Below are 14,845 nucleotides of genomic sequence, written 5' to 3'. Positions count from 1 at the left end.
CGGACCCATCTTTGGCGCGTGATGCGTGAGAGTTCCCATAGACTCCTATGGGAGCTGGATAACACTCACCACACAGCTCCCGTTCGTGTGCTAATTGAGCTCGAGACTTAATAGCCCGTTCATGTGATTTCAGTGCAGTATAGCTGCGATCTTTTCATGCGCCTATGCTGCGCTAAAACCACGCTTGTCTGAACTAGGCCTAAGGGCTTAAACAGATGGGCGTGTTTTAGTCCTGCTGTGCGGCCATGATAATCGGGACAAAATTAAACCACTGATTTCTAGATAGGACTTGCTCTATCTTTCCCGCCCGTAGTTAATACTACACGCAGGAAAGTCAGGGCAGAACCTATCTTCCCACAGTTTTTTTCAAACTCCTACACAATGGCACGGAGTTGGAATGGCTGGAGAAGAAAAAACATTCAAGCGCAACTACGCTCTGTAGCAGCAAGTGGAGTTGCACCTAAGGGCCCTGTTACATGGAACGGTAATCATTCAGTGTAAACGCTACGAGCGACTGAGAAACGGACGATAAATTGTTAGCCTATCGTTTGTCATTCTGTTTCAGCAGGCATAAAAATGAAACGACGATCGGCACGTATAAACAGGCAGTTTCTCATCTATGAGTGACTGCCTGTTTACTGTGAATGGAGGCGGGTGACCGGAAGCAATCTCCACCACACTCCAACTCCATTCACTGAGCAATCACCTCCCCTGTGTGACAGCATGAGCAATACTCGCTGGGACGACTGTTAGGCGCCTAAGCACCAAACAATCGTACCCTCTAAAAGGACCCTACCTAATAGTGCGCAAACAATTGTACTGCTCATGTCTTTTATTGAACGCACCAAGTAAACGTCCACAGTGCAAAAAGTAAGTGAACCCCCTGTGTTAATGACAGAGGTTCCTCCAAGAGCTAATTGGCAAAAGACATTTCAGTGAGGCGTCTTTAACACGGAGGTTTTATAAAAAAAATCGTGACCATCTGGAAAAACATTCATATTTACAGCCTCACTGGCTATAATGGCTCCGTGTGCTGTCTGTGAAATTACATGAACACAAGATCCCAAAATACGCTTGCCTATACCTAGTTTTAGGGCAGCTTCACTTGGGGGCATCTGTTTTTGCACATGTATCAGCGCAGCGTGTTTGCGCCATGAACGAGGCGGCTTTGCGTGCATATTGGTGCATTTTACTGTACTCTCTTGCGCACACCAGACATGTTCACATGTGCGTGGGACTCACCCCCACCCTGATTTAATGGGCTATTCAACCTAATGAGGTCCAAATGTATTCTTTTCTCCAACGTTTTGCACTGAATTTTGCGTATACCATTGCGTATTACGTGCACATTTGCACCCCCATAGACTTCTAGAGCAGGTTCTATTTTTTGGTGCACACACGAAAAAAGGGAAATGAGAATGAACCCATTAATATATGGGTTCTATTCTCTGTGTATTGTGTGTGCAAATACATCCATGTAAAGCCACCCTTAAAATGATCCTCCAGTCTTAAAGTTTGCTCTGCAGACAGTTATAATACCTGTTGTTACCAATATCCTTCCAATATGCCAGGTCATGGTCCAATTTTCGGTTGTCTAAGATGACTGAGGCAATCCGCAGTCTACCTAATCCCCACAGTGCATTGGTATTTTTAGACTACCACTGCACTGTACCTGCTCTTTGACTGGCCAGCGTTGTTCATGTAATCACTGCTGGCCAATCAGAGAGCAGTGCACAGGGTGCATTAGGTAGTGGAAAAATTGTGACAGCCATCTTGGACAGACAAAAACAGGGCCTGGGACCAGCTGGTTGTAGATAAATCAGAGAAGAGCAACTGCAGTTAATATTACCCCCTCCTCCTTCTGTCCTAGGACAAATTTTGTCCTGAAATTGGAGGGTCGCTTTAAAGAGATGAGGTTGGAAGTGTGGACTTCACAAGTGTTTTGCCCATTAAATAAGGCTATACAAAGTCTGGTTACTGACAAGAAGTAGGTTCAGGGATAAAATTGTGTGGAGCAAACATCCGATAGAATAGGCCAATAGGGCCCACTTAGATGATGAGGGGCCGTAGGCTAGTGTGAATTATACCTTGATGCAAACAGCTTACACAAAACCTCAGAGATGCATGGAAACACCATACAGCAGCATATAGAGTGTCTATGCATCAGAGCATTGTGAGGGATTAGCGTTTAGGATCGGTAGCAACCTGGGCATAAGCAGTCAGAGACAGTGACACATGGGATAAAGTCTTTAGTCCAGGCTTTGCCTGGGTTTATTTCCAAGCAAACAAAGCAAAATACAGGCCTTTACTTCAGGCCAACAGAAAGTAAATCCTGCTCGTCTGAGCACTTACTATACATGGAGCGTCCCTGTCTACACACTGGTAACCAAATGGCTCCTGCACACAGCCAGCCAGGACTCTCAGACCTGCAAAGGTCTCAGCTCTCTTGTAGGCCCAGGCTTTATAAGGCCTGGTACCAGCCTCACCTGGTACGTGGGAGTGACCATCCCACCCTTTACTTTGGTCACTCCAGGAAAAGCCGGCCCGGATTATGCGGCTTGGAGCCACTTACTTGCTACAACGTGTTAGTAGCTTAATGCTACTAACACTATACTGCCGGCTTCCTCCACCGAGCCCAGGCTGCTCGGTGGCACGTATCTGCCCAAGCGCTCCCCAAAGCAGCATAGGAGAGCATCCTAGGCGAAACATACCTGCCCTCCAGCACCTTGCCGGTCACCGTCTCACAGCATGTATACATAGAAATAAATCATGTGGGTTACATGGGGCTCTTGGTAAGTAGGGGCCCAGCCTTGATTGGTCCAGCCTCTTTTAATATTGAGTGTGCAGAGTGACTCCCTCCAGAACTCCAATTGCTAACAAACAAGAGGGTCAGGAATTGACCCAAGGCGATTGGGAGGAAGGGGGGAGGCACCAGGCTGTCAGGCTAAACACTCCACCATAATGGAGGGCATTTAGATTTTGGCCCTCTCTCTTCTAGGCACACCACTGACTATAGGTCCATGTGTGCCATGTATATGAGCCCCTATTGTAATTTTATATAGAAATCTCATAGCATTCACTTACGAGATTCATTACTATAGAGCTTTACCATGCAGAAATACAAAACCCTGCTATAAAATATTGTCGTGAGTCGATTATACAAATAAAACATAACAAAAAAGCCATTGGCTGTTGAGGAATATGTGTCCATAGGGAGACAATGGCTTGCTGTATATACAGTACATCTCCTGCCTGGAAGATAATGATGTTAATTGGCCGGGTTGCTAGGTGGCAGTGCTGCTTTTGTAAGAATGTGAGAAAACAGATTTTCTCCTCCGAGAGGCAAAGAGCCGGGGTGGGGGGAGCGCAGAAAATGGAAGGAGGGGGAGAAAGCTGAATACAGAGTGAGCTTTGCTGCTCGCTGTTAATAATACCAGCTAAACCAGGGCGAATGAGGACGTTTTTGGGGTCACATAGGACCCCGTACAAAAAAACAAACACATTTATCAGACACGTCATGGCATCCTCTGCTCAGCATCAAGTCGACGAGGGGAATGTTGATACCACGGCGTGGTCTCCAACGGGAATGAGAGACGCGATCGAGGAAACCGATCTGGAGACAGAGGTGGACTGGACAAGAACAGAGGGGTCCCCCGTTCTTTGGGGTGAATTTCAAGGGACGCACCAGACAGAGGAGCAGGATGAGAATGAGTGGTACCACAAAGGTCTGCATAGATGTTGGCCTGACGGTAAGGACCGATGGCTGTGTATTTTTATCACGACTCATGGCTTCTGCATTGTCTTCATGTATATGTATATTAGACGTCTCTTGTCATGTTTTCGCCGTATGGCTTTGCACATAGATACAAATATCAATACAACAACATAAATCACATGAAGTATGCAATAATCTGGGATTAGTGGCCGTAACCTGCAGGACACCCTATAATCCAATGCCCCTGTAACGTATATGCAGATATTTTAGTGTCAGGTCTAAATCCACATGACAACCCTGGTTGTATTGTAGGTTGCTGACATCACTGTGCATATACAATAGTATAGTCCATTCTGTGTGTATCTACTGTATATCCTGCTGGGAGATGTGGAGAGGTTCAGTATCAGGTGAGGGGTCCAGTATCATGGGCTCAGGGAGATATACTGGAATAAGGGACCCTACCCTGTTCCTTTACACTTCTTTGTCTGATGGACCCCCATAACAAAGGAAATATTAAACCCAAACAGTGTTGGGTTGAGTTTCTGTGGCCCAACCAGAGAAAATTATTCTGATGACCCACCCTGCATAACCCCTTACCGCTAAAGGGCATACATGTATACCCTCTAGAGGCGGGGTTTCTTTGGAATGGGCCCGGTAGCCAAGCCCACTCCATATAGGCGAGTGCCACTTCTGACAGCAACATTTAAATGCCCCGATTGGAGTTTGGAGTTCCGAACGCCCCCATCCTTCTCCTCCCACCCACTGCAATGAGATCGTGAGGTGCCGTGTGGTTGTCACAGCAGCCAAAGGCTTACTGAAGACTCAGAGAGGTACCATGTATTTCTTGCCATTTGAATAGGTCTGTGGCCTGTCTTTATAAAATAACAACAGTAATACCATATAGTGCAATACTGAAATATTGCAGTATATGGTATAAGCGATCAACCGATCACAAATTCAAGTCCCCTATAGGGACTACGAAAAATGTTGAATTCAGTGAAAAAATAAGTTTTTTTATTATAAAGGATACTAAAAGTTTTTAAAAGATCCTTTTCTGGTATTTATAATAAAAATTTAAAACAAAAACTTATGTGGTACAGTGGTGTCCGTAAAAAATCCAATGTATCAAAATAATGCATTATTAATCCCGCACGGTGAACATTGTAAGAAAAAAAATATACGTCAAAATTGTACTTTTTTGGTCACCCTAGCTCCAAGAAATAATTGTATAAAAAGCGATCAAAAAGTGAAGCTACTCCAAAATGGTAACAATAGAAACCACAAGTTACCTAGAAAAAAAAGCCCTAACACAACCCTATTAATAGAAAATAACAAAGTTATGGAGGTCAGAACATAGCACAGAAAAAAAATTTAAGCTGTACAGCAAAAAATAAATACATTTGGTGTGGTCATTATTGTACTAAGCTATAGAATAAAGTTATCATGTAATTTTTGCCACAGTGTATATGCCATAAAAACAATACCACCCAAATTGCGTTTTTTTTCCATTTCAATGTTTTTTAGTACATTAACCCTAGCTATTTTGGACCTTGTTGACACATTTCTTCTCTCTTTTTTAGTCCCACTAGGGGACTTAAACGTGTGATCGCTGCTATAACACACTACAATACTTATATATTGCAGTGCATTATGCCTGTCAGCATAACATTGACAGGTATATTATTAGGCCCTGAATCTTGTAGAGGCTTAGAGGTATACAAAGATGGCAGACCTGATGAGCCTCATATTTCTTAATGCTATCAGTGGAATAATGGGGCCTAGGCAGAAAAATTACCCCAAAAGGTCTAGCAGAAGACAACACAATTTGATGGTGACTTTGCAGTTTGCAACCTTTGATCTATTAATAGGGAGAATATCTAAAATAAATACCACTTTAAGGGCCACGAACAGTCGGGTTGGAATTTACTAGGGAGATTCCAGTTTTTCATGCCAGGGTCAGCCTGGTCAAGAGTATAGATAGTGATACTGGGTAGAGATCACCAACTGATGTAGTCATCACTATACTTAGGGACCCGACATGTTTACATATCCACTAGGCCTGTGATGGCGAACCTATGGCATGCATGTCAGAGGCAGCACACAGAGCCCTCCCTGCTGGCACGCGCCGCCAACGGCCACTCGGCATGTCAACGGCTTCCCTGCCGGCATTCACTCAGCCGTGCTGCTAGCGTTGCTGATCCCGGCGCACACTGTGACGTCAGTGTGCAGCTGGGATCCTCCTCCCCTGACGTGACCTCTTAAGTTCCGCGAGAGCAGGGGAGGAGGCATCCGGCAGCACACTGTGGGATCAGCGCCAAGCAGAGGAGCAGCGGCGCTTCCACGAGAAGGAGGGGGTAAGTATGTGGATCTCGGGGAGGGGATGGGGGTCCACCGTGGGATGTCACTATTACACTGGGGCCACTATGGGATGTCACTACTATACTGAGGGCCGCTGTGGTGTGTCACCATTATTCTGGGGGCTGCTGTGGGATGTCACTATTATACTGGGGCCGCTGTGTGATGTCACTATTACACTGGGGCCACTGTGGGGTGTCACTATTACACTGGGGCCGTTGTGGGATGTCACTATTATACTGAGGGCCGCTGGGGGTGGGTCACTATTATCGCTGGAGTATGTTTACATATGGCAGAAATAGGCAGGGCTCTTTCAAAATAGACAGCGTGCAGATTTTGACTGCTTTTCGGATGTAGAAATGCTGCAGAATTTTCCACAGAAATTTCCGCTGAGGACATTCTGCAGTATTTCCGCATCCAAAAAGCAGTCAAAATCTGCCTGCTGTCTATTTTGAAGCGGCCCTGTCCTTTTTAGAATGACGGGGGTAAAATCATATGTCGTGATAAGCCCCGCCCCCTGGCGTGTTGGCACTTTGCGATAAATAAGTGGGTTTTGCGTTGCAGTTTGGGACTCGGTCACTAAAAGGTTCGCCATCACTGCACTAAGCTATCTAGAATACTGAGTAACTCTGCAATAAAAGCTACCTCAGAAGAATTATATTCGGGATCCTAAGTGTGATACGGTTGGATACGAACACATTGACACTTTATGTTTTATTTGTTTGTCTATCTTATTAGTCTATGGTTAAAATTTTTTAATCTATTATTCAATACAGAATTGTTTTTAGGGTACTTCGTCTGTGATAAGGGCTAATTTATGATTTAAGTTTCCTCTGCCTCAGTGAATTTGTTGATGGGAAATTAATGGCAAACTTCTGCTGATTTCAATTTCGTATCCAAGTCCACATGTTAGACATGCTTTAGACATTAATATAGCTGTATGAGGGCTTGTTTTTTGCAGCATGGGTTGTGTTTTTCAATGATTCTATTTAATGGCATATTAAGTAGATTCATTGAAAAATACAACCCATAATACAAAAGACAAGCCCTCATACAGCTATATTGACGGAAAAATGATAGGGGAAATCTAAAAAAGGGCCACATTCTTAAAGGGTTAATTGTAAATTTTGATGTAATTGAAAACATAAAAATAAGTTATTAGTGAATCATCTGATAAGAAACAGACCTTAGTGACAAGTGATCAACTGCAAGTCACCATCAAATTGTGTTGTCTTCTGCTAAGCTGATCATAAGCTCTGTCGATGTAAAAATAAAAAATTTATGGTTCTCAGAATATGGCGACACCAAAATAATTTTAAAAAAACAAAAAACTGTTTTTATTATGCAAAACTAGTAAAACATAAAAAGCATAAATTTGATATTGCCATAAATATCCTGTCTCATAGAGTAAAGGTAACAGGGCAATAAACTGCTTAGTGAACAGTGTAAAATGGAAAGTGTGCAGAAAACAAAACAATGCTGATTTTTTTTACAGTTCCTTCTAATGTGTGAGAAGCAAAAGCTGTGCCCTGGAGCAATTCTCCAAAAAAAGTCATAAGGCAATAGGATGAAATATCCAATTTCTCTTTTATTGAGTGAATTGAGAAACCAGAAAAGATACGCGTTTCGGGTGAATCCCTTCATCAGTCATGCTGGGAGAAGCTTCTTCTGGTATTACAGCCCCGGTTATCTCCGTTCACAGTTGTCCCCAGCACTTTTGGGTCCATACCTCCATTTCCCACAAGAGTAATGTTTCTCCCAGTATGGAAGATGAACAGGTTCCCCCGAAATGCATGTCTTTTGCTGTTTTTCAATTTCACTAAAAAAAAAGAGAAATTGTATATTTTATCCTATTGCCTCACTACTTTTATTGGAGAGTTGCGCCAGGCCACCAGCTTTTGTTTCTCACATATTTAGTCTGCCCCCTATTGGTGGGCCACCTGGCTGGCAGCACCTCCACCTACTTTTTGTAACCCTCGTCAAGGCTGTTTGAGTCCTGGGTATACACATGGGTCTCAAGCCTCTGATATTCCCTTGGATTTGCTCCACCCCCTTCCATTTTTCCTCCTAGAAACTTAAAACGAAGTTCCGGTTTCAGGATAGAATTCTGTCCCTGGACCGGAGGGGGATACATTACCTACAGTTGTTCTCTCTGATCCACTAGTTCCAGATCCCGTTTTCAGACATCCAAGATGGCCGATACAATCTTTAGGCTACCTAATCCCCATAATTAATTGGTAGTGTTAGACTATCAATTCACTATACCTCTTCTGTAATTGACCAGAGCAGCTCATGTGATCAGCTTTGGCCAGTCACAGGGCAGTGCACAGTGTGCATTAGGCAGTTAGAAAATTGGACGGCCAATAACAGAGCCTGGAACCAGCAGATTAGAGGGGCATCAGAGAAGAAAACCCGCAGGTAATAAATCTTTTCTCGTCTTGTCCCAGGACAGAATTTCATCCTGAAATTAGACGGATGCTTTAATAAAAAATAAGCAATAGATGAAAATTGCAACTCATCCCCGGAAAAACAAGCCCATACACAGCTATGTTGTTGGAAATGTTAAATATTTGTGACTTTTGAAATGTGATTATAAAATAAAGAAAAAAAATCTGCTTCCCTAAGGCTCAAAAGAGTTTAAGAGATTGAAGGACATGTCTAGATTTTTGCTGGTCCAATGCATTTATAATAAAAATGAAACCATTTTGCAAATAGTCCTGATTGAAAAATTTCTGCCACTTTTGCATACAACCCCTGTACAAAACAATGCAACTCCAGACTACAAACAAATATTACTGAGTTTATAGTTTGTAACCATGCAGACACATGCATACATAGGAGCAGTTTACATAAAATAGTAGAACATTTTTAACCAAGACTATTTGCAAAATTACTTCATGTAGTATTTTAGATACATTTGGGCAAATTAAAAAAAAAGCTGTGAAGGCAGAAATTCCCTTGCTGATACACTATATAACAAGATAGATATTGGAAAATTTCTACTATGCCTTATGCACAGTTATGCTTGATCTGTATTTTGCATCTGTTTTTAAGCCGAGTTCAAGGGTGGATGCAAAAAAGAGAAAAAAAAAAAAGAATATGTGTGCTTCAATTACATTTATCTTTATGTTTAGAATCTACTCCTGGTTACAAAATACTGATCAAATATACAAATGTGAAGAGCCATAATAGATACATACAGCAATAGAGCAACTATGGTATCTGCCTGTAATCCATAGGTTCACAGTCTACAGGGAATGTACAAATCATTTAAGTTAAATGTATAATTATGGCTGATGTTTTACCCACAAGCACCTCATAAGTATCAAGCGACATATTCAGGTGATAACTCGCTCCTTATCAGATAAACCCTGCTCTGTTTGTAGCACAGGAAAAGGGAGTAAGTCCAGCATAGGATAAAAACTCTTTCTTTTTATTGAAAAATCCAGACAGACATAGAGAAACAAGAAGCATGTACCGTCTTCCATGTTTCAGGCAAGCGTGTTGCCCTTAATCCTAGATTAAGGGCAACACGCTTGCCTGAAACATGGAAGACGATGCATCCTGTTTAGAGATGAGCGAACGCGTTCGTCCGAGCTTGATATTCGTGCGAATATTAGGGTGTTCGGGATGTTCGTTATTCGTAACGAACACCATGCGGTGTTCTGGTTACTTTCACTTCCTTCCCTGAGACGTTAGCGCGCTTTTCTGGCCAATTGAAAGACAGGGAAGGCATTACAACTTCCCCCTGCAACGTTTAAGCCCTATACCACCCCCCTGCTGTGAGTGGCTGGCGAGATCAGGTGTTCGCCTAATATAAAAGTCGGCCCCTCCCGCGGCTCGCCTCAGATGCGGTGTGAGTTAGATGAGGGACAGTGCTGTTTATACCGGAGCTGCTGTAGGGAAAGAATTGGTAGTTAGTGTAGGCTTCAAGACCCCCCAAAGGTCCTTATTAGGGCCACTGATAGCTGTGTGTTGGCTGCTGTTAGCAGTGGAATTTTTTTTTTCCTCAAAATCGGCTCTGCAGAGCGTTGCACCTGGCATTAGGGACAGAAGTGCTGCATAGGCAGGGAGAGTGTTAGGAGTGAGTGTAGCCTTCAAGAACCTCAACGGTCCTTTCTAGGGCCATATTTATCCGTGTGCAGTACTGTCCAGGCTGCTGTTAGCTGTGCTGCATTTTTTTTGGGCTTCTCAAAATCGCCTCTGCAGAGCATTCCACCCTCCATTGATACTGCAGGGAAAGAATTGTATAGGCAGGGCCACAACACAGTTATTATTCATAGAATATACGCAGTGCTGCCTTTTGGTGGAAAAACAAGTGGAAACAAATCTATTTGTCCAGCCTGTGTCCGTCCTTACGGGCGGTGGACACGTGTGAGCTGCGTGAAAAACATTGCTAAATCATACGCACCCAGCTACGCTTTACTGCTGGCTTCGCCATTTGCTTTCCTTAATTGGGAAAAAAAATACCTGCTCTGCCAGAGTTATAATAACTCTGCTACCCTCACGTTCTGTGACACATAAGCAGGGACACAGCACAGTTATTACACTTCTCATGTTCATTGAATATACGCAGTGCTGCCTTTTGGTGGGAAAAAACTGAAAACAAATCTATTTGTCCAGCCTCTGTCCGTCCTAACGCCTGTGGACACGTGTGAGCTGCGTGAAAAACATTGCTAAATCATACGCACCCAGCTACGCTTTACTGCTGGCTTCGCCATTTGCTTTCCTTAATTGGGAAAAAAAATACCTGCTCTGCCAGAGTTATAATAACTCTGCTACCCTCACGTTCTGTGACACATAAGCAGGGACACAGCACAGTTATTACACTTCTCATGTTCATTGAATATACGCAGTGCTGCCTTTTGGTGGGAAAAAACTGAAAACAAATCTATTTGTCCAGCCTCTGTCCGTCCTAACGCCTGTGGACACGTGTGAGCTGCGTGAAAAACATTGCTAAATCATACGCACCCAGCTACGCTTTACTGCTGGCTTCGCCATTTGCTTTCCTTAATTGGGAAAAAAAATACCTGCTCTGCCAGAGTTATAATAACTCTGCTACCCTCACGTTCTGTGACACATAAGCAGGGACACAGCACAGTTATTACACTTCTCATGTTCATTGAATATACGCAGTGCTGCCTTTTGGTGGGAAAAAACTGAAAACAAATCTATTTGTCCAGCCTCTGTCCGTCCTAACGCCTGTGGACACGTGTGAGCTGCGTGAAAAACATTGCTAAATCATACGCACCCAGCTACGCTTTACTGCTGGCTTCGCCATTTGCTTTCCTTAATTGGGAAAAAAAATACCTGCTCTGCCAGAGTTATAATAACTCTGCTACCCTCACGTTCTGTGACACATAAGCAGGGACACAGCACAGTTATTAAACTTAGATTATTCATTCACTAGAGGCAGTGGGGCCTTTCGTTTTCCCAAAAGGGCAAAAATTATATTTGGCTGCAGGCTTGCGCCAATTTATTTCCTGCCTGTTAAATCAAATCACTGGTAATACAGCATGCTGAGGGGTAGGGGTAGGCCTAGAGGACGTGGACGCGGCCGAGGACGCGGAGGGCCAAGTCAGGGTGTGGGCACAGCCCGAGCTCCTGATCCCGGTGTGTCGCAGCCGACTGCTGCGCGATTAGGAGAGAGGCACGTTTCTGGCGTCCCCACATTCATCGCCCAATTAATGGGTCCACGCGGGAGACGGTTATTAGAAAATGAGCAGTGTGAGCAGGTCCTGTCCTGGATGGCAGAAAGTGCTTCGAGCAACCTATCGTCAACACGCAGTTCTGCGCCGTCCACTGCTGCAAATCCGAATCCTCTGTCTGCTGCTCCTCCTTCCTCCCAGCCTCCTCACTCCACTACAATGACACCTGCTCAGGAGCGGGAACACTCCCAGGAACTGTTCTCGGGCCCCTGCTTAGATTGGGCAGCAGCGGTTCCTCTCCCACCAGAGGAGTTTATCGTCACTGATGCCCAACCATTCGAAAGTTCCCGGGGTCCGAGGGAAGAGGCTGGGGACTTCCGCCAACTGTCTCAACAACTTTCTGTGGGTGAGGAGGATGATGACGATCAGACACAGTTGTCTTGCAGTGAGGTAGTAGTAAGGGCAGTAAGTCCAAGGGAGCAGCGCACAGAGGATTCGGAGGAAGAGCAGCAGGACGATGAGGTGACTGACCCCACCTGGTGTGCAACGCTTACTCAGGAGGACAGGTCTTCAGAGGGGGAGTCAAGGGCATCAGCAGGGCAGGTTGCAAGAGGCAGTGCGGTGTCCAGGGGTAGAGGCAGGGCCAGACCGAATAATCCACCAAGTGTTTCCCAAAGCGCCCCCTCGCGCCATGCCACCCTGCAGAGGCCGAGGTGCTCTAAGGTCTGGCAGTTTTTCACAGAGACGCCTGACGACCGACGAACAGTGGTGTGCAACCTTTGTTGCGCAAAGCTCAGCCGGGGAGCCAACACCAACAGCCTCACCACCACCACCATGCGCAGACATATGATGGCCAAGCACCCCACAAGGTGGGACGAAGGCCGTTCACCGCCTCCGGTTTGCACCCCTGCCTCTCCCCCTGTGCCCCAACCTGCCACTGAGATGCAACCCCCCTCTCAGGACACAGGCACTACCGCCTCATGGCCTGCACCCACACCCTCATCTCCGCTGTCCTCGGCCCCATCCAGCAGTGTAGTTCAGCGCACCGTTCAGCCGTCGCTTGCGCAAGTGTTCGAGCGCAAGCGCAAGTACGCCGCCACGCACCCGCACGCTCAAACGTTAACCGTCCGCATAGCAAAATTCATCAGCCTTGAGATGCTGCCGTATAGGGTTGTGGAAACTGAGTCCTTCAAAAGTATCATGGAGGCGGCGGCCCCGCGCTACTCAGTTCCCAGTCGCCACTACTTTTCCCGATGTGCCGTCCCAGCCCTGCACGACCACGTCTCCCGCAACATTGTGCGCGCCCTCACCAACGCGGTTACTGCCACGGTCCACTTAACTACGGACACGTGGACAAGCACAGGCGGGCAGGGCCACTACATCTCCCTGACGGCACATTGGGTGAATTTAGTGGAGGCTGGGACAGAGTCAGAGCCTGGGACCGCTCACGTCCTACCCACCCCCAGAATTGCGGGCCCCAGCTCGGTGGTGGTATCTGCGGAGGTGTATGCTTCCTCCACTAAAGCACCCTCCTCCTCCTCCTCCTTCTCCTCTGTCTCGCAATCAAGATGTGTTAGCAGCAGCATGTCGCCAGCAGTCGGTGTCGCGCGGTGTGGCAGCACAGCGGTGGGCAAGCATCAGCAGGCCGTGCTGAAACTACTCAGCTTAGGCGATAAGAGGCACACGGCCCACGAACTGCTGCAGGGTCTGACACAGCAGACCGACCGCTGGCTTGCGCCGCTGAGCCTCCAACCGGGCATGGTCGTGTGTGACAACGGGCGTAACCTGGTGGCGGCTCTGCAGCTTGGCAGCCTCACGCACGTGCCATGCCTGGCCCACGTCTTTAATTTGGTGGTTCAGCGGTTTCTGAAAAGCTACCCACGCTTGTCAGACCTGCTCGTAAAGGCGCGCCGGCTCTGCGCACATTTCCGCAAGTCCTACACGGACGCTGCCACCCTGCAACATCACTTTAAGCTGCCAGTGCACCGACTGCTGTGCGACGTGCCCACACGGTGGAACTCTACGCTCCACATGTTGGCCAGGCTCTATGAACAACGTAGAGCTATAGTCGAATACCAACTCCAACATGGGCGGCGCAGTGGGAGTCAGCCTCCTCAATTCCTTTCAGAAGAGTGGGCCTGGTTGGCAGACATCTGCCATGTCCTTGGTAATTTTGAGGAGTCTACCCAGGTGGTGAGCGGCGATGCTACAATCATTAGCGTCACCATTCCCCTGCTATGCATCTTGAGAAATTCCCTGCAAACCATAAAGGCAGCTGCTTTGCGCTCGGAAACGGGGGCGGGGGAAGACAGTATGCCGCTGGATAGTCAGGGCACCCTCCTGTCTATTTCTCAGCGCGTACAGGAGGAGGAGGAGGAGCATGAGGAGGATGAGGAGGAGGGGGAAGAGACAGCTTGGGCCGCTGCTGACGGTACACCGGCTGATTGCCTGTCATCCTTTCAGCGTGTATGGCCTGAGGAGGAGGAGGAGGAGGAGGAGGAGGATCCTGAAAGTGATCTTCCTAGTGAAGACAGCCATGTGTTGCGTACAGGTACCCTGGCACACATGGCTGACTTCATGTTAGGATGCCTTTCTCGTGACCCTCGCGTTGCACGCATTCTGGCCACTACGGATTACTGGGTGTACACACTGCTCGATCCACGGTATAAGGAGAACCTGCCCACTCTGATTCCTGAAGAGGAAAGGGGTTCGAGAGTGTTGCTATACCACAGGACCCTTGCGGACAAGCTGATGGTAAAATTCCCAGCCGACAGCGCTAGTGGCAGAAGGCGCAGTACCGAGGGCAAGGTAGCAGGGGATGTGCGTAGATCGAGCAGCATGTACATCCCAGGCAGTGCAACAGTCTTTAAGGGCCTGGCCAGCTTTATGGCTCCCCACCAAGACTGTGTCACCGCTCCCCAGTCACGGCTGAGTCGGCGGGAGCACTGTAAAAGGATGGTGAGGGAGTACGTAGCGGATCGCACGACCATCCTTGGTGACGCCTCTGCCCCCTACAACTACTGGGTGTCGAAGCTGGACATGTGGCCTGAACTAGCGCTGTATGCCCTGGAGGTGCTTGCTTGTCCTGCGGCTAGCGTGTTGTCGGAGAGGGTGTTTAGTGCGGCTG

At 46.7% G+C, this 14,845-nt stretch overlaps 1 protein-coding gene across 1 annotated transcript in view; it reads left to right on the top strand.

Annotated features, from left to right (window-relative positions):
- Positions 1 to 3,388: 3,388 nt before the first annotated feature.
- Positions 3,389 to 14,845, top strand: part of LOC136580566 (uncharacterized) — a 48,742-nt gene continuing 37,285 nt past the window's right edge. Inside the window, exon 1 of the mRNA XM_066581216.1 lies at positions 3,389 to 3,749. Coding sequence (XP_066437313.1) covers positions 3,452 to 3,749 — 298 coding nt within the window. The 5' untranslated portion in view covers positions 3,389 to 3,451. The remainder of the gene's footprint in view (positions 3,750 to 14,845) is intronic.

Source organism: Eleutherodactylus coqui, chromosome 10, assembly GCF_035609145.1.
Source record: "Eleutherodactylus coqui strain aEleCoq1 chromosome 10, aEleCoq1.hap1, whole genome shotgun sequence".
NCBI lineage: Eukaryota > Metazoa > Chordata > Amphibia > Anura > Eleutherodactylidae > Eleutherodactylus > Eleutherodactylus coqui.
Note: the sequence above shows the minus strand (reverse complement) of the source record. Positions and strands in the feature narration are given on the sequence as shown.